Source organism: Fusarium graminearum, chromosome 2, assembly GCF_000240135.3.
Source record: "Fusarium graminearum PH-1 chromosome 2, whole genome shotgun sequence".
NCBI classification, from domain to species: domain Eukaryota; kingdom Fungi; phylum Ascomycota; class Sordariomycetes; order Hypocreales; family Nectriaceae; genus Fusarium; species Fusarium graminearum.
The window spans coordinates 865,700-884,087 of NC_026475.1; the positions used below are offsets into that span (position 1 = coordinate 865,700).

An 18,388-nucleotide genomic window follows, 5' to 3' on the forward strand; every position below is an offset into this window, starting at 1 on the left:
CCACTCCGTACTGCACGTGGCATTTAGTGCAAGTGCTTGTCCACTGAGCGAAATATCATCAACACCCTCGGCGGGGAGAATTCCGATACTACCGGAACTCCCGCTTGAGCTCCCGAAGGTCGACATACCGAAAGGACACTTGTTTGGCGCCTCGTGAAAGCATCGCGTTCAGGATGGGTGTTTTCTCTTTTCTAAGGCCCATAAATCTGACCACATGCTATGATTAATCCCGCGCGAATGAGGTGTTTATACTTTCAACAAAATTAACCAACGACACCTTGAGAAACGACATTGACCAGTATTTCCCAACATGCTTACTCAATTTCGAACTAGACTACTTCGTCCATGGCGTTTAAAATGCATAATATGAGTAGCTGCTTATTCTGATGTTAGTCAGATGCATGGAAGACGCTTGGTGTTTTACTAAGGATTTGTCTCCTATTAACGCTTTTCTCTTCTTTTGTTATACATAGTAGCATAGTAACTGCCAGCACAAGACTGCGCCTGGACACCATTATGCCTTGGGATTTTTCCCTGTTTGAAACCTCATCTGTATGGTATATGTTTACAACATCTTCGTAACCAAGGCCGTTGCTACGTAATCAACTTCAAATCAGAGGTGATCTAGTCCTCAGTAATATCTCCATACTCCCACATGCCTCGGCGATCTTGCTTGGCCTGGGCCTCGACCTCCTTGAGATGTTTCAGAGTAGGCTCAAAAACCTTGCTGCGCTCCCAGGCCTTGAGTTTCTTGGGCACCATGCCGTACCCGCCGGCAACAACTTCCTTGTTGACCGAGTCATTGGGGCCAGGCAGTTCACCCGAAGCTCCAGTATCATATAGCGTGACGTAGCTCACGTTCTCCTTGTTGTCGACAAAGTCAAAGCTGGCAACGAGTCGCTTGTTCTCTGTAATGTCATAGATGTAACCGATGGCATCCTCGAAATAATCAGCACCAGTGGGGAGCTGGACAAACGACAGCGATGCGTCAATGGCTTGGGCCTTCAGCTTCTGTGAACCAAACTTGGGCTGATCCAGAGCTCGAAGGCTGGACCAGGAAACCTTTTCGCTGTTGCCATAGTCAATGTAGACAACCTCTGACTTCTTGGCAGTACGGTCGTTGGCCCTCACTCGGGCTCGGTACCACTGACCATCAGCAGAGAACTTGGCTGACACGTACTCTCCTGTCTTGGGTGCATCTTTAAGAGGGTTGTTGTTCTTGGAATCCAGGTGGAACTTTCGGAATTCGGTCATCAAGCTCTCGAGAGCGGCCGTTCCCTTACCAATCTCCTGGACCTTGATCTTTCCATTGGCATCAACATTGGTGATGATAACATCACGATAATCGGTGGGCTTCTTATCAAGAGACACGTCGGCCTCGGGTGCAGCCTCGGCAGCATCTTCTTCCTCATACTCCTCGTCTTGGGATGGGTCCCAGTCTTGCCACATGTTCTTTCGGGCCTCCTTGGCCTTCTTCTCAGCAGCAAAGAGCTCGGTAGCGTTGCCAGACTTTTCCGCAGAGTAGGCGTGAACGGAGGCCAGTCCCTCTTCGACTAGGACCTTGGTGAAGTTCTCACGGTTGATGAAAAGTTCACCAATGAAGCCACCGACCTTATCCATATCATGGATGTTGACCTCGCAATCGCGCTGGTTGCAACGACGGTTGGCAAGATCAAGAGCTTCCTTTCCGAAAGGCTCACCGCCCTCACCGTCGGCTCGGGGAGCTCTGGGAGCTCGGATGCCGCCCAAAACCATAGTCAGCTTCACATTCTCGCGGGGAATCAAGATTGTGAATCTTGAACCGGCCTTGCAGAAGTCAACAATGGCGGGGACCTTCTTTTGCCGTTGTAGCGTAGCCAACATGATCTTGGCCTTCTGTGTGTTCTCCGAAAGGTCTGTATACTGCTTAGCCTTCTGAGGCTTGCCAGACCACATACCCTTCTTCTCATCCTTCGCTTTTTCTTGGGCAGCAAGGAGGTCGTCGTAGTTGGGGGCTCGGTCGGTGTCATCTTTGCGATGTCGAATAACTGAAGCCCATCCATTTTCGACTAGGAGGAGGTTGATGTTGGTGTTCTTCTCGGTGACGGTAGCAACTTCTCGGGCCTCAAAGCCTTCGGTTGCGGGCTTGTTACCATCGATGCTGATGCGTACTTGCTTTCCGATGAGCTTCTGGCGAAGAAACTCCTTGGCCTCTTCACGGAATGGGCTCTCGGAAGGCTCCGTAGTGCGGGGTCCTCGCACACTGCTGAGGTTGATGCGCTTTTCCGTCGTTCCAGCCTTATTTCTGATGAGAATAGTGTCGGCTCCGATGATCTTGGAAACGATCGCATCCTGGTTTCCACCTTCAGTCTTGGCAACGTGATGCTTGTGGATTCGGAGCTTCTTGGATTGAGCCTGCTTTTCAGCGGCACGGAGAGCAGCCATCTTCTCACCCAAGAGGGTAGAGTGGAAGTCGTTACATCGTGCGAGACCGTCCTGTAACAGGAACTCGGCGATGTTTCCGCGGGGGTGGATAATGGTGGCGACGAGTTGGCCCTGTGGACTAGCACCAACGATCTCGACCTTGACTTGACGCTGGAGCAATCTTGATTCAACGAAAGCTTTGGCTTCGTTTCCATACTCCTCAGCGGGCTGGGTAGCACCAGTTGAGGGAAGTGTTCGTTCGGTGGAAGGTGTTCGGATGCCAGCAATCAAGGTCATGGGCTGAACGTGCTTCTTCTCCGAGAGCAAAAGTCGCACCAGGAGACGATCACCACTAAGAACTCGCTCTACCACACCGTCGACAGTCTTACCCTTCCACTCTTTCATGAATTCGGGGCCGCCAAGGTCATTCTGAACCTCGATGATACCACCAACCCCAACATGGAGACCCTTGTCCTCAGCCTTTGCCTTGTTCTCGAGCTGGCGGAGAGTCTCGAGGCGATCGAGGACCTCATCGGACTCTTCTTTGCGGCCAGCGTCCTCGCGGACCTTCAACCAGCCAGCCTTGACAAGTTCATCGGGAAGGTTCGTGCCATCCTTGAGCTGAGCAGTTCCAAATTCACGGCCAGATGTAGGAATCGTATAGAGAACAGTAGCTTGGACGGGCTTTCCAACAACAAGGTTTCGGAGGTATTCGCGGGACTGGAAGGCAAAAGGCTCGTCGCCCTCGCGCTTCAAATGGGGAGCTGTGACATAGGCTAGGGACAGGGTTCGCTCGGCATTCGGGTTGTTGGGGCTGGTCAATATCAGAGTGTCACCACTAAGCACACTCTTGACATTTCCGATAAAGGATTTGGACATTGTGGCGAAGACAGTGAGACGAGACGAAGACCTGCTTGTATAAACGTATTGTTAGTCCAATGTTTTAATGTAACGCCGCCGTTTTGAGAGCAGGCATGGCTTCCTGAGTGCTTGAACAGAAACAGATGCTAAGCTCCAAGCTCCCTTTTGCACATGCCTCCGCTGCATGGAGAAAAATCACGGAATAGAAATCTTTGGATTTCGATCTTTCGTACCTGAAATAGGAGAAGAAAGTTGTATTTTTTAATTCGAGCCTTGTTGAGGAATTAGGATTGAACCCAAACAAGGACAGCAAGATAGGAGAAAACAAAGGAAGAAAGGGAGAGCTTCATCCAAGCAGGTGGAGGTGTAGTCGAGATCGTGTGAGGTGCCATTCTTATGGAAAGGTGGCCCCAATGGCAAGTTTCGCCGCTAGAGTGTCAAGTGTGGAGACGAAGCTCAGGGGTTGTTGAGGTTGACCGCGGGGTATCAGACACCCTACAGCAGCTTAACTTCAGCTACTTTGGAGCTCTGAGAGCTTCTTTCAAGTTCGAACTATTTTTAGTCGGGCTCCAGGCGTACTTTTGAAACTTAGGTAGTCAATGGTAGCAGGTGGCCAATTAGCAAGCTTTCTTTAAGTTGAGCTGTTACAAAGAATACGTTCACTTTGTCCATGAGGTGGATGAGTAGTTAACCTTGGGGCTTGAAACTTTTGGTAAGATAGACTGATGGTTAGGAACCCCTCACTCTTCGCGTGGCAACATGGCATGAGTATGTCCACATCAACACTGATAATGGCGTGCTGCTTTACATTATAGTAGACTAGTATCTGATGAAATAGATGCTACACACTCAATTAAAAAACAAAAAAGAAACAGGATCTAGATTCTGTAATCACTTAAATTGGATTGATTGTTGCTATCGAATATCATGAGACACATCATTACTCGTGGCTGGGATTTGCTAAACAAAAGCCACTAAGTAAGCAATAGCATTTTTCCTTTGTTCAATTCAGTTCAGAATTGCTTAGTTGGAGATACCAATAACACCTAAAATTGTTAGTGACAAACCATCGGAAAATATAGTAATATGCACATACCACAAGCAGGTCGGGGACCAGCGTTACCAGTCTTGAGAGACTCCTCGCCGTCACCCTTGCCAAGATCGTCGGTACCAGCGTGGATGACAACGGTTCGCTATGCTCTTGTCAGTCTGAGCTCCATCAGCTAGGATATACAGAATGTACTCACGCCAATGACGCTGTGAGGGCCAATCAGCTTGATAAGAGAATCAGTGACGGAACCCTTGGCATTGCCCTGGCCGTCAGTCTCAACGTTTCCGAGATCACCAACGTGACGGGTCTCGTCAGAAGGAGCACCGTGGGTCTTGTTATGAGGGTTGACTATGGTCGAGCTTGTTAGCGTACATGATCATCGAGCTGGTTCAGAGATCTGGCACAAGGGTCTTGCGATTATCTGATCTTGATAATCTAATGCAGAGGCCGGAGAATTATGCAGGAACAGACTCACAGTGAGGGCCAGCAGAAGTGCAGCCGTTGGTGTTGTCACCGAAGGTGTGGATGTGGAATCCTCGCTTGGCGTTGGGGTCGTTACCGGTGATGTCCCAGGTGATGGTAGTGGGAGCAGACTCAGACTCCTGCTCGAAGACGACGGTACCGGAGACCTTGGAGTCACCGCGAAGAACGCTCACTGCAAGGGAATGCGTTAGCTTGATGTTCAAAGCACAATACTGCTTGTCACTTGATGACACTCCCAGGGCGCAGGTATCTCAGAAGATAGGCGGGAAGCTCGATGCTGATGGGCGTGACGATAGGTAGCTATGGATGTGCAAGCCCATCAAGGGACTCGGAGCTATCTTTCGACGCCCATCAGGGTACTTGCGGATGACAGACGCTGTCTCGTTGGACGAGAGCTCAGAAACTCGCTCAAACCAGCTCTAACCCCCTCTCAATACGCCGTAGGCGTGGGTATGGCATCTATAAAGAGAGCCGCCCTCTGTAGAACCAGAAACACACATGGGACATGGAATCTTACCAGCCTTGACCATTTTGACGGTTTTTTTGTTTTTATTTCGGGGGAATTTAGGCAGAGGAATGAAGCAGTTGAGGATTGAATGATGCAAGTGGAGAGGGGAGGAGAGAGGAGTTTTGAATAGAAATCGGGGTCCGAAACAGCGCGATACCCGAGCTTCTGACGGGACAAGGCAAGGAGCTTTCCACCAGCTCCTCGATTGCACTCCCTCGTTGTCAGCGGACCCTTCGGCCCTCAATGGACGTCAATTGCCTAGCGGTGCGCCCACAAGCTTTCCACAGTTTCCAGGCTTCCAGCCAATCCTACTGAGCTTTCACAAGCTGTTGGACACTGCAGTGTCTCATGGAGCTTTGCCATCCTGAGGTGGGGTAGTTCCCAGTGCCCCGCTCCGTCAGAACGTCGTCATTCTTAAGACAGTTAGTTCAAAGTGTTGACGAATGATATTACATCATTGCAACTCCCCTTTGCGGAAACGGTCGGCGTTGGAATTATTTTCATTGGCATTTATTGCAAAATCTATAGCTATTAACCTAGGCACTCTGAACAGTCCCAAACAAAGCCATAGGGCGTTCTGAGATCCTGTTAATTAAGACCCCAAAAGCACCAAGTCGCATGTCCATAGCACAACGATAATGAAGTTGGGTTAACCAGGACATCGGCATATGGTGGAAAGTCCTTGCAAGTGAACACTGATGTTGTGTATAAATGGTATTAAGAAATACTTTGTTCGAATCAAATACTCTACTACCCCTTTCGCTATATTACGCATGGCCTATCTCGTCGCCCCGTAGGCGAGCCAACGGCTGGCTGGCCCTTTCATTTTTCTGTTCAATCCAGGTGCCTCCTCTTGATTCAAACTCGTTGAAGTTTTTTTTTTCGTTTGATATGCCTCTTTCTTTGTTTTGCCCCTTGCTGGCTTTTCCTCGAGAAACTGCAAGCACTAGTACTAAGGTACTGCAATGAGATACTGTTGCGGCCTTCTGTAAACTCGCATTTCAGATACAGATGTTAGCCTCGGCGATCGAGATCAAATCATATATGATAGTCATAAATATGCCGGCTGCACTGTGAATTTGTGTCTTAACCAGTGCTGATCCACCAAAGGTGCAATGCAGATCAACGCGAAGTTTACGTATTGGGCATTGCCGATGTTACGTGGTAGAGTAGAGACTTTCTAAGAGTAACGTTTTCATAGGGTGACGCCACTCAGGGGGAGTATCTTCGTCTTATCGTGGAGAAATTTGGCGCGATACTCGATGAGGCCCTGGCTGATGGCCTCGAAGTCTTTCACCTTGCGGTTGCGAAAATCTCTGAGTAATTCGCGAAGTCCAGCAACATACTGGTCCTGATGCTCCACCTCTGGATTGCCGGAGGCCCCAAGTTGAACAATAATTTGGTCATCTATTGCCAGTTGGCATGTTAGCATCCCCTCCATTGGCGTGTGCCTCGGCTCGTATTTGTCTGATGTGTGGATCAAAGATCTTGATAGCACGTACCCGGAAGTTGCATGTCCTCGAAATGCTGGAATTGGCACTCGCTGCCCCTAGGACAAACTCCGTGGGTAAGCTGGTCAGGGCATACTTCCCGTGTTACGTCAATACTGTTGCTGTAGGTGAGGGAGCGGAGACCCCCGGCAACAGAATCGCTATACTGAGGATGAAAGCGATATGCTTTGAAGTGCCGAAGAGGCGTTTCGTATGGGACGAATGTTGTTCCAGGACTATTAATGGCTTCTGAAGTCTTTTGGGTTTCCGTCTGTATAGCAATCAGCTCCGCAGCCCACGTGGAAGGTACAGTGTGTCTACTTCTCGGTTAGATTCAGATTCTGTGTCACCAGAACCTGTTGATATGGGCTTAGTAACTGGTGTGGCTGTCACCAAGCCTTGTAAATCAGTATCACTTGTCTCCAATACTGTACTGTCATCCGAGACTTGCTGAGGTGATAGTTGGCGTTGGAGAGGTGAGTGAGAGTCTGGCAGACTGACGCCGGCATCAGTCGGCTCATATCCATCTGACTCATCTTCATCAGAACTCTCTTCTTCACTAGAAGTGTCAGCCTCATCCATGGCCACATCTTCTTCGGGCTCGTCAGTATCAGTCGTAGGTTCAACACATGCATCGATATCATGTACCACTGGTGGATGTGTTGGCAGCGGCGAGCGTGCACCGGCTGTTTCATACTCGACAAGGGGTTCTTGGTGTGTTTGCGATTCGCCTTGTTCAGGCGAACTCGATCTACGACTGCCAGCTGATGCAATGTATGCAGATCCATCCATCGGCGCATCTTGTCCAACCTCGTCATCGTAATCGTTCATTTCGTCGGTTTCTGCAGGGAGCGGGACATCATGCGAGACTGATACTTGCGATGACTGATCAACTGAATAGGGGGTTAGCTTGAACTTGCGCGCGAAAGACGGCGTCTCTCATACATGGCGTTTCCATACCTGGTGGGTTTTCCAGACGAAGCCCCGATTCAGGCTCATCCTGACTTGTTGAAATTGGGGACAGTGCTGACTCGGTCTGTATAGCATCTCTCTGAAGTCGCTCCTCCTCAACCCGTTTGTTTTCAATTTCCTTTTCGATTCTAGCAACTTCGGATTGAAAATATTCAAGTTGTTCCTGGAACTCCTTTCTTTGTGCTGCTATGATAGGCAGGCGTTCGCTAGCAACACGCGCACGCAACGAAGGCCTGGCCTGCAGACGTTGCCCCCTAACTTTAGGGGGTTGGGTAACGGCATCAGATAAGATGCTAGGTTGTTGTGCGTTACATACTGGACTATTCCGTATCATTTCAGCTGCAGGTGACACACCCCGCACTGGAGGGGTAAGGGGGATAGCAACATCCACACTGCCTTCTTTTGATTGCGTTTCAGACTGGGGCAAAGGCGAGCCGCTGCCTAATTGCTTTGACTTCTTCTTACGAGCCTCGGCCTCAGCAATTTTTCTCTTCATGTCCTCAATCTTCTTGTTCATACTTGCCAAGTCGATCATGCCACCAGCACTGCGAGATGTACTATCAGGTAAGGACGTGGTGTCGCGAAAGGACACTGCTCTTGAGCCAGGCGTTACTGGCCGCTGCACTGCTGACGGGCGCAGTTCAGGAGAGTCTATCTCCATCTCGGCGTCATCTTCATCGTCACTAACATCAATCAAGAATGGACGAGATTCTCGAGTCTGGCCGAAGGGACGTTTTTGGATAGCGGGGGCGGAGTTTTCGTTTAAATCAGCTGCAACAGGTCGTTTGCGCTGATTAGGGACGGGAGAAGATGCGTTGGAAGACAAAAACAGACCAGGAATTGGGGGTCTTGCAGATGGGTCTGTTGTCTCTGCAGCAGCGTCGATGTGTTCGTCGAGGTTCATCTGATCAACCAGGGCCTGACTATTTGACCTACTCGTGTCAGGCACAGGTTGGAATACTGAAGATACTGGGGGCGTAGAAGCCTGAGGAGTCTTTGCATTTGCTTCTCGTGCTTTCATCAATGCTTCCATCCTTTGTTGTATCAATTTTGACTTCTCTGATGGGGTCTTTGTCTTGTCATGTTTCGTGGTAGTTGGGACATTCTTTGAAGTTGACGCCGATGCGCCAATCTTGTTCGAGTCTGTATCCGCCACTATTGGTTTGGAACCTTTCGCAGCTAATAAGCGTGCAATTCGATCTTTCCGTTCTTCTGATTTGTCTTTCGCTGAATCGGCGGCCTTCGGCTCTGGGGCAACAACAAGGGGAGTTGCTTGTTCTGGAGAAGTAACTGTGCTGAGTGCATCACTTTGGGGCGTATTTACTTGTGACAACGTCGGCAATCTCGGTTGTTCCGCGCGTGGAATGGTAGAGCCTAGTTCAAGGCCCAATTCTGTAAAGAGCTGATCAAGGATGGCCCGGTCGACCCCTTCTTCGATATAATTTTGATAACGAACGTTGAGTGGCCAGAGACGAAGGATCGCATCTTGCGCATGCTTCTTCGATTCAGAAATGATTGCGACTCCATCTTTGGTTCTGCTCCGGCAGGGCATATCACTGTTGTCATCGTTATTCATGAGTATACTCTTGTTGTGATCATAAAAGCTAGTTTGTGGGGTTTCTAGTGATAGTTAGTAGCTGTGCCTGAGTCAGGAAGAAAAGCATCACATACGGGCATTTGATGCATCGTTGTCAAGGCCACTCGACTGTATCTCACGAGGCGAGAGGTAAGGTGAGTAAGAGCCAGAACGCTCTCGTCCGGATTGTTTCGAGTTCCATGTTCGTTCATGGTTGATTCCCAAATTCCCCATAGGCAACTGTGGCCTGTTGTTTTGGTCAATTGACCCCGGCTGTTGGACGCCGCGCCGATAAAACGTGTTGGTCTCCATTTCGGCGGGCTCGTAAATGTCCTCGAGTTCGCCTTCGCTCAGCTCACCTTCTTCCATTGTCTTGTTCACTTCCAAGTTGGGTTGTCGATTGGGCGATGTCGAACACTCCGGTCCAGTATTTTCACTAGCTCGACTAGTCTGCCAATGCGCAACAGAAGCACTGGGATCGGCGTGGGTTTCAGGAAAGCTCTGGGGGGTTGGATGTTGCCAAGTTGCGGCGCTATGAGTGAAGCCCATGCCTAAGCCAGGTATAGTTGTCTGGTTGTATTCATATGCTTCAGCAGCTCCTTGTCCGTAGGAAGGCTGGCTTTCTGCGACCCCGTTCGGTTGGCTATATGGCTGATGTGAGGAGTAGAGGTGTGGCTGCGAGGTTTGATATCCAGTATGGGGTGCCCCATGGCCATAAACATATTGGCTCATCTTGTATCGTTCTGTAAAACCAGACAGATTGGCCTTGCAAGGTCGTAGCTGCTTCACAGCCTGTGTTGCGTATTCGGCAAGAAGCAACAAAGGCTCTGGGCGTGGCGTTTGATTATTAGGGCACGTGGTTATCTGGCGATGCGAGAGGGAAAGCAAGTGCTTGCTTGTTCTGTCGCAAAGTGTAAAACCTGAACCTGAAAGTCGCTCGAAGAGTAAAAAGGCTGCGAAAATTCTAGAGAGACTGCAAAATCTATTTTTTTACGTGTTGGTTGATGCCGGTGTCGAAGAAACCCAATCTGGCGCTCGAAACGCGACTGACACTAGGTATTTTGAAGGATCAAAGATAAATTCAATCTTTCTTGAAAGGAAATCGCGTCTAATCGTATAAGGCTTAGCGTCGAAATGACGGAGATATCACGTGCACGAGCTTTGTTTACTCTTACCGCTGTTCCCCAGCAACAACCCGGCCTGATCCCTGATGTTGATGTCAGTCCGGAACCGGCACTATATCCCAAGACTTGCATTTGCATTACATTGCTCCATGACATTGTTCGTAAAAGGGTGAATCCCGATATATCGCATTTTCCCGTTGCAGTTGCAGCTTATACCTAGTGGAAGATTAAAGGTCCTTCTTCGATATTCTTTTGTATTGTCCTAATTTGTTTACGTACGCAAGCGCACGACGTGGAGTCGAGTGAATCACTTACGAGGTTTTAAACTACGAATCGTTCATGCAGGCCCTTCGCGATGTCTTTCAACGCCAATGGCACAGCGCAACGGCGCAGTAATCCTTTCGCCAGGACCGCTTCCGCCTCTCCTGCTACCAGCACCAATCCCCGACCCAAGTCCGCCATTTTTACCTCCCCATCATCAACTCCAGGGATTGTTTCATCATTTGGACACAACCGAACACAATCAAATGGATCAGTCTCGGCGATAAGCCGAGAGTTTTCAAGTGCACAAACGAGACTCCGCAGCGATTCGAAGAGTGGAACGCCAACATCGACGACATTCGCTCCCTCCTTCATCAAGGAAGAAGAGATGATACGAAGTCAGGACGAAGTTCAAGGCATCGAAGGCGAGAATGACTTTTCTGGAAAGCGTTATGTCTGGCTTAAGGATCCCCAGACCGCTTTCGTCCGTGGGTGGATCGTTGAAGAGAAGGATGGAAATCAGCTACTTGTCCAATGCGATGATGGCACAGTGAGTACGGCCCAGTAGTCGGCATTCGCGATAATCTAACCATAGTCTAGCAAAGGGAAGTCGATGCTGAGAGTGTTGATAAAGTGAACCCCGCCAAATTTGACAAGGCAAACGATATGGCCGAGTTGACGCACTTGAACGAGGCGTCTGTCGTCCACAACCTTCATATGCGATATCAAACCGACCTGATATACACATACTCAGGTCTTTTCCTTGTCACCGTCAATCCGTATGCGACAATCCCCATTTACAACAACGACTACATCAACATGTACCGAGGACGCAGTCGGGAGGATACGAAACCTCATATCTTTGCCATGGCCGACGAGGCTTTCCGGAATCTGGTTGAGGAAGGAAAGAATCAGAGCATCTTGGTTACAGGAGAATCCGGTGCAGGAAAGACTGAAAATACGAAAAAGGTCATTCAATACCTTGCAGCTGTCGCTCAAGCAGACTCGACAATAAAAAACAAGGCTCAGCACTCTAGTCTCTCTGAACAAATTCTACGAGCGAATCCTATTCTGGAAGCCTTCGGAAATGCTCAGACTGTCCGCAATAACAACTCTTCTCGATTTGGCAAATTTATCCGAATTGAATTCACTCGAAACGGAGCCATTTGCGGTGCTTATATTGATTGGTACTTACTCGAGAAGTCCAGAGTCGTGCACATCAACCAACACGAACGAAATTACCACATATTCTATCAGCTTTTAACAGGAGCCAGTTCTTCGTTGAAGAGGGAGTTTTTGCTCAATGATCTCACTGTCAAAGATTTCGTCTACACCCGGGATGGACACGACAGCATCGTGGGTGTATCAGATCCCAGAGAATGGGCATCCCTGATGGAAGCATTCAATGTGATGGGATTCTCTGATGACGAACAAAAATCCATTCTACGAACAGTGGCTGCCGTGTTACATCTGGGAAACATTAATGTCGTTAAGGAGAGTCGAACTGCCGATCAGGCACGGTTGGCTCCAGACGCAAAAGCACAGGCTGCCAAAGTATGTAAACTTCTTGGGGTGCCTTTGGAGCCGTTCATGAGAGGTTTACTTCATCCCAAGGTTAAAGCAGGCCGCGAATGGGTTGAAAAGGTTCAAACACCCGAGCAGGTTCGACTTAGCTTGGATGCTCTCTCCAAGGGTATATATGAACGTGGTTTTGGCGATCTGGTCACCCGCATCAACAGACAACTTGATCGCACAGGCATGGGTCTGGACGATTCGCACTTTATCGGAGTACTCGATATCGCTGGTTTCGAGATTTTCGAACAGAACAGCTTCGAGCAGCTGTGCATCAACTACACCAACGAAAAGCTACAGCAGTTTTTCAACCACCACATGTTTGTTCTTGAACAGGAAGAGTATGCCCGTGAGCAAATCGAATGGAAGTTTATCGATTTTGGACGCGACCTCCAGCCCACAATCGACTTGATTGAGCTATCGAATCCTATCGGTGTTTTTTCCTGTCTTGACGAGGACTGTGTTATGCCCAAGGCTACAGATAAATCATTCACTGAGAAGCTCAACTCATTGTGGGACAAGAAGTCAACAAAATACCGGCCCTCGCGCCTTGGACAGGGTTTCATTCTTACCCACTACGCTGCCGAAGTCGAGTATTCTACCGAAGGGTGGCTAGAGAAGAACAAGGACCCCCTCAACGATAACATCACACGCCTTCTCGCCGCTTCTACAAACGAACACGTTGCTTCCCTCTTCTCTGATTGTGCCGAATCTGAGGAGGACCGCGCCACTGGAAGAAGCAGAGTCAAGAGAGGTCTATTCCGGACAGTCGCTCAAAAGCACAAGGAGCATCTACACAGTCTCATGTCTCAACTGCACTTAACACACCCTCACTTTGTTCGATGTATACTTCCCAACCACAAGAAGAAGCCTAAGGAATTCAACAACCTTCTTGTTCTCGATCAGTTGCGATGTAACGGTGTTTTGGAGGGTATCAGAATCGCACGAACAGGCTTCCCTAATAGACTTCCCTTTGCGGAGTTTAGGCAACGATATGAGGTTCTTTGCCAGAATATGCCCAAGGGTTACCTCGAAGGGCAAGCGGCGGCAAGCCTCATGCTTGAAAAGCTTGGACTTGATCGTTCTTTGTACCGAGTCGGTTTGACCAAGGTCTTCTTCCGAGCTGGTGTTCTCGCCGAGCTCGAAGAGCAACGCGATGCCCTCATTACTCAGATCATGTCCAGATTCCAGTCAGTGGCTCGAGGATTTGTTCAAAGACGAGCGGCCTACAAGAGGCTATTCCGAACAGAGGCCACTCGAATCATTCAGAGGAACTTTAATGTTTATCTTGACTTGGCAGAAAACCCTTGGTGGCAACTGATTGTCAAGATGAAGCCTCTCCTTGGCACAACTCGTACAGCCACAGAAGTCAAACGAAGAGACGCCATGATCAAGGAATTAAACGACAAGATGCAAGTGGAATCCGAGAACCGTCTAAAGTTGGAGGAAGAACGACGCAACTGCCATGCGGAGATGGTCCGAATCCAGCAGACCTTGGAGAGCGAGCGCGCGCTCGCTTTGGACAAGGAGGAAATATTTAAGCGGCTGCAACTTCGAGAAGCAGAGCTAGAGGAGAAGCTTGCAGGTGCAATTGAAGACCAAGAGAGGTTAGAAGACGAGTTGGACGATCTCCTGAATGCCAAGAACCGCGCCGAGCGGGACGTCGAAACCTTCCGTTCTCAACTCGAACAAGCTGCTACCCTGATCGCCAAGCTTGAGGAGGAAAAGAACGGATTAAGCACCAAGATCATCGAACTTGAGAAGTCAATCACCGAGATGACACAGAAGCAAGCGGAGCGCAGCGAGCAAGAAGTCTTACTCCAAGACGAGATCAAGATGCTCCAGAGCCAGTTAGCGGTGAAGGAAAGAAAGGCTCAAGATTTGGAAAACAAGCTCGTCAAGCTTGACCAGGACCTGGAATTGAAGCTTCACATCGCCCAGAGGGATCTCCAAGCAATGAAACTTCGTGAGACTCAACTGTCTCAGGAGAATGATGACATCCAACAACAGCTCAACGAACTCTCCAAGACGGCTACTGAATACGAGGATCTTGTACGTCAAAAAGAGAGTGAGCTCTCTCTTCTACGAACCGATAACAAAAACTTCGAGAGCGAACGTCAATCTCTAGAGGATCAAAGGAAATCGTTGACCGCCGAGAAAGAGAAGAATGCCGAGAAGTACCATGAAGCGCAAGCTGAGTTGGTGGCAATGAAGTCGCGACAGGCTCAACTCGAGCGTGAGGCCGAGGACGCCAAAAACCTCCTGGAAGCACGTCTGTCAGAGGATGCCCAAGCTGACCAGAACCGTCAAGTTCTTGAATCACAAACTAAAGATCTCAAAGATGAGCTTTATAAAACGCAGATGGAATTGAGTCGTGAGCGTCAGTCCCGAGATGATGTCCAACTGCTTGGCGAGCACCGCTATCAAGAGTTGAAGGATGAGTTTGACCGTGTGAACGAATCCAAAATTATCATAGAGAAAGAGATGTACGCTCAGCAAGACACCTTGCGAAGAACATTGGAGGCTCGGACGACAGCCGAAAAGGAACGGGATGAGGCAAGACAAGAAATCCGGCGCCTTCGCGTAGCCAAAACCCAGGCTGAGGAAGCAAGAATGCAAGCCGAAGTTGCTGGAGAACGACAGGCTTCCAAAGCAGCTCAAGACCGTGAGAATAGCCTTCGCAAGGACCTCGATGCGGCCCAAGAACGACTTCATTGGTTCGACGGGGAGTGTGCTAAGCTCAACCACCAGATTGAGGACCTCAACAAACTCATTCTCGAATCGGGCGAATTTGGTTTGAAGAACGACCAGGCCAAAGAAAGACTCGAGCGGGAATTGACGACTGTCAAGAGCCGCCTAACAGCATCGGAGAACGACAACCGAGCTCTGCTGAACAAGTTGCAACAGAAAGGCTTAGAGATAGCGCGTTCTAGTTCACGTGCAAGCGAGGCCTCTCGAGGTCAGATTCAGTCCCTGCAGCGCGAAAAAGCACGACTGGAAGAGCAAAACACAAAGTTGAACAAACAGCTGGGTGATTCCCAGCTCGCCATTGCTTCACTGGAGAAAAGGGCCGAGAAACTCCAGCTCAACTTGGAAGATCTCAGCCATGAGGTTGCTCGAGAAGTCAAATCAAGCAGAAATGCCGAAAAGGCGACGTCCACCTTCACTGCACAGCTGGCCGAAGCCAATCGAACCATCGAGTCGGAGCGACAACTTCGAACTCAAGCTCAGACTACAGTTCGTACCCTGCAGTCGTCCGTTGATTCGAGGGACAAGGAGATCAACGAGCTGCGCGCTCAGATGCTTGAAGTTCTCAGGACGGTTGACCCAGAGGTCCACATCCCTCCCCAATCTGATGGAACTGATGAGAAAGTGCTTATTCAGAACTTCGATCTCGTTAGAAAGGTCGAAGAACTTCAGCAAAATCTTCGTGTGCAAACAGCGGCTCGAACAAACGCCGAGAACCAACTTACTGAAATGAGAGCTTCTCGCAACGAATCCCCGACCAGACCTAAGCTCGAGGAGATTCAACTCAATGAGGCGCCCTTCCAAGGATCACCGACCCAAAGAAGGACAACCAAGCTTCACGCTCTTAATCATTCCAACACTTCGACCCCCACACGTCGCTTCCAAGAGCCCGACCATCTTCAAGACTCGACACGTTCTGATCGGACTATTGACACCCTCAACTTCAACAATCGCATGGATTTGAAGGCTGAGGTTGAGGAACTTCAGAACCAACTTCAACTCAAGGAAATGCAAAACCGTCATCTCCAAAGTCAAATTGACCGTGGTACACCTGTGCCAGAGAATCACGATGAAAGTCCCTCTTTGCGCCGCATTCAAAAGCTTGAGATGGTCAACACCCGTCTTCATGAAATGCTCGATGACTCCAACAAAAAGGTGTCTGCTCTGGAGCGCACGATTCGATCCGGTCAATTGTCGTTGCGGGATGTCCAAACTCGAACCCATGAGGAAATTCTGGAAGTGCTCAACAGCCAAGAGGATTCTCGACGCGCCTTGGTTCATAGCCATAAGGATGCAGTGGCGGAGTTGACAGATATTAAGGGCCATTTCGAAAGACTGCGACATGATCGCGCCAAAGCAGAGGTTGAGCTCCGTGATGTTAAGTCTGACTTGGAAGAGATGACCCTGGCACGGGAACAAGAGGCACAAAGCCGAAACCAGCTTCTCCAGGAATTCGCAGACCTCCAGATTCGACTCGACGCAGAAACTTCCAAGTTTATTGACGTTGCTTCCAGTTTGGAGATGTACAGGAGCCGAGCAGATGAATATTTCAGCAAACTCGAGCAGGCAGAAATTGCCGTCCTCAAGGCCAGTCGCGCCGAGCAATTTGCCAGGTCGCAAGCTAGGGAGGCCGAGGATACATACGTGGAGATTATGGCCGAGCGTGAGAAGATGGATGCCACCATCGAGGATCTCCAGCGTCAAAACCAGCACCTTGAAGAGAAGGTGGAAGATATATCAACTGACTTGGCTGCTGCCACTCAAGCTAAAAAGCGACTTCAGCATGAGCTTGAGGACTACCGAAACCAACGGGCTATAGATATTGAGGACAAGGAGTCAAGCATGGAGCAGACTCGTAAGAAGTATCAGGCTGAGTTTGCCACTTTAACCAACGAGCTGGATCTCGCTCGTGAGGAGAAGCTCTTCAAACAAGCCGAGATTGCCCGACTCCGGGAGGAGCTCGATGAGCTGAGGTCTAAGTGGGATGATGAAGTTCTCAACAGCTCAACTTGGTGCAAGGAGAAGGCTCGATTAGAGTCAACTCTAGCTGATGTCGCTTCTTCTCGAGACGAAGCGGTGAACGCACACAACGAAGCCCAAGGCAAGGTTGTGACTCTGTTGTCGCAAGTTCGCAGTCTTCGCTCTTCGGTGGATGAGATCGCCGCAGAGCGCGACCATCTCATTCGAGAGAAGCGCAATGTTGAGGCACGTCTGGAGGAGGCCAAATCTGGCCTGGAGGATCTTGTCAAGGGAGAGAGTCCATCTCTGCGCAACGCTGCCAACATGGACAAGGAGATCCTGGATCTTAAATCAAACCTCGCCCAGCAGGAAGACATTGCGGCAGCGGCCGTGGAGAAGATGCGCCGCGCAGAATCTCTTGTAGCTGAGGTTCAAAAAGACGTCATGGTCGAGCGCGAGAACAGCATCAAATTGCAGCAACAAAAGGCATCACTCGAGAAGGTTCTCAACGAAGCCCAGCTCAAACTTGTCGATCTTGAGACGAAGGGATACTCAAGCGCCAGCCAAGATGTCAAGTTCCTTCACAAGCGTATCCAAGAGGTGAGTCACTAATTCACAACCATTACCACATGCATCATACTAACGTTGGGCAGCTCGAATCCCAACTCGAAGACCAGGAGACTGAGCGTAGTAAGTCGCAGCGCTCCGTTCGGAATGTGGATCGAATCGTGAAGGATATGCAAGGTCAAATCGATCGCAAAGACAAACAAAATATGCAGCTCTCTGATGATGTCTCAAGGATGCGCGACAAGGTCGAGAAGCTTCTGAAGACAATCGAGGAGCTACAGTCATCCGAATCCAACAACCAGTTATCAGCTCGACGCGCTGAGCGTGAGCTAAGGGAGGAGAAGGAGAGGGCTATCCGAATGGAGCGTGAACTGGCAGGCCTCAAGAGCCTCCGCAACGACAAGGGGTCAGGCAGCGTTATGGGTAGTGTCCGCAGTCGCATGGGCCCCTGGCGGGTCAGTGAGGGTGATGATGCGTCCATGATTGATGTTCCTGGAAGGAAGAGTAGCCTTAGTAGGGTTCCCAGTTTTACAAAGGGATTCCTGTAAGGCGGCGTGTATGAGAAGTTTTATGGACTAGGATACATTGGATGGAGTGCATGTTGATGAGGCGTTGGAGCGTTGAAGCATTGTTCACGGTTATGGACACAGTAATGGTTTGCAAGGCATGGGATGATAGGTATAAAGGTGGATGGCATCACGGATGTTTTCGCCAGCGCGTTATGGGATATTCACTTTACTTAGGGCTGATAATGATATTTTGCTATCGACGGCACGTTTGCTGAAGAGGGTGCATTTTACCTAATGTCAACTT

At 49.6% G+C, this 18,388-nt stretch overlaps 4 protein-coding genes across 4 annotated transcripts; 1 reads left to right on the plus strand and 3 right to left on the minus strand.

The window, feature by feature from the left end:
* Positions 1-624: 624 nt before the first annotated feature.
* On the minus strand, positions 625-3,282 carry FGSG_08722 (uncharacterized protein; the record flags this gene model as incomplete). The annotated part of the gene is made up of 1 exon (XM_011321708.1): positions 625-3,282. One exon carries the CDS (start codon positions 3,280-3,282, stop codon positions 625-627), a length of 2,658 nt encoding a protein of 885 aa, XP_011320010.1.
* A 748-nt stretch (positions 3,283-4,030) lies between these two features.
* Positions 4,031-5,393, minus strand: FGSG_08721 (superoxide dismutase). The gene is made up of 5 exons (XM_011321709.1): positions 5,316-5,393; positions 4,791-4,970; positions 4,512-4,663; positions 4,361-4,457; positions 4,031-4,310 (listed from the first exon to the last, which is right to left on the minus strand). Exons 1-5 carry the CDS (start codon positions 5,326-5,328, stop codon positions 4,288-4,290), a joined length of 465 nt encoding a protein of 154 aa, XP_011320011.1. The 5' UTR covers positions 5,329-5,393; the 3' UTR covers positions 4,031-4,287.
* Positions 5,394-6,501: 1,108 nt separating this feature from the next.
* FGSG_08720 (uncharacterized protein) lies at positions 6,502-10,076 on the minus strand (the record flags this gene model as incomplete). The annotated part of the gene is made up of 6 exons (XM_011321710.1): positions 6,502-6,713; positions 6,809-7,067; positions 7,118-7,689; positions 7,757-8,083; positions 8,123-9,388; positions 9,440-10,076. The coding sequence occupies 6 exons, from the start codon at positions 10,074-10,076 to the stop codon at positions 6,502-6,504; spliced, it is 3,273 nt and encodes a 1,090-aa protein (XP_011320012.1).
* A 747-nt stretch (positions 10,077-10,823) lies between these two features.
* On the plus strand, positions 10,824-18,123 carry FGSG_08719 (uncharacterized protein; the record flags this gene model as incomplete). Its single annotated transcript, XM_011321711.1, has 5 exons — positions 10,824-11,279; positions 11,330-12,283; positions 12,344-17,608; positions 17,681-17,698; positions 17,788-18,123. 5 exons carry the CDS (start codon positions 10,824-10,826, stop codon positions 18,121-18,123), a joined length of 7,029 nt encoding a protein of 2,342 aa, XP_011320013.1.
* Between the last annotated feature and the right edge of the window lie 265 nt (positions 18,124-18,388).

Bases quoted from the DNA above. Each gene is read 5' to 3' on its own strand.
- FGSG_08721 (XM_011321709.1), bottom strand. The intron at 4,458-4,511 runs GTGAGTACATTC...ACAAGAGCATAG, and splicing joins GCCCTCACAGCGTCATTGGC to CGAACCGTTGTCATCCACGC. The intron at 4,311-4,360 runs GTATGTGCATAT...TAACAATTTTAG, and splicing joins TGGTCCCCGACCTGCTTGTG to GTGTTATTGGTATCTCCAAC.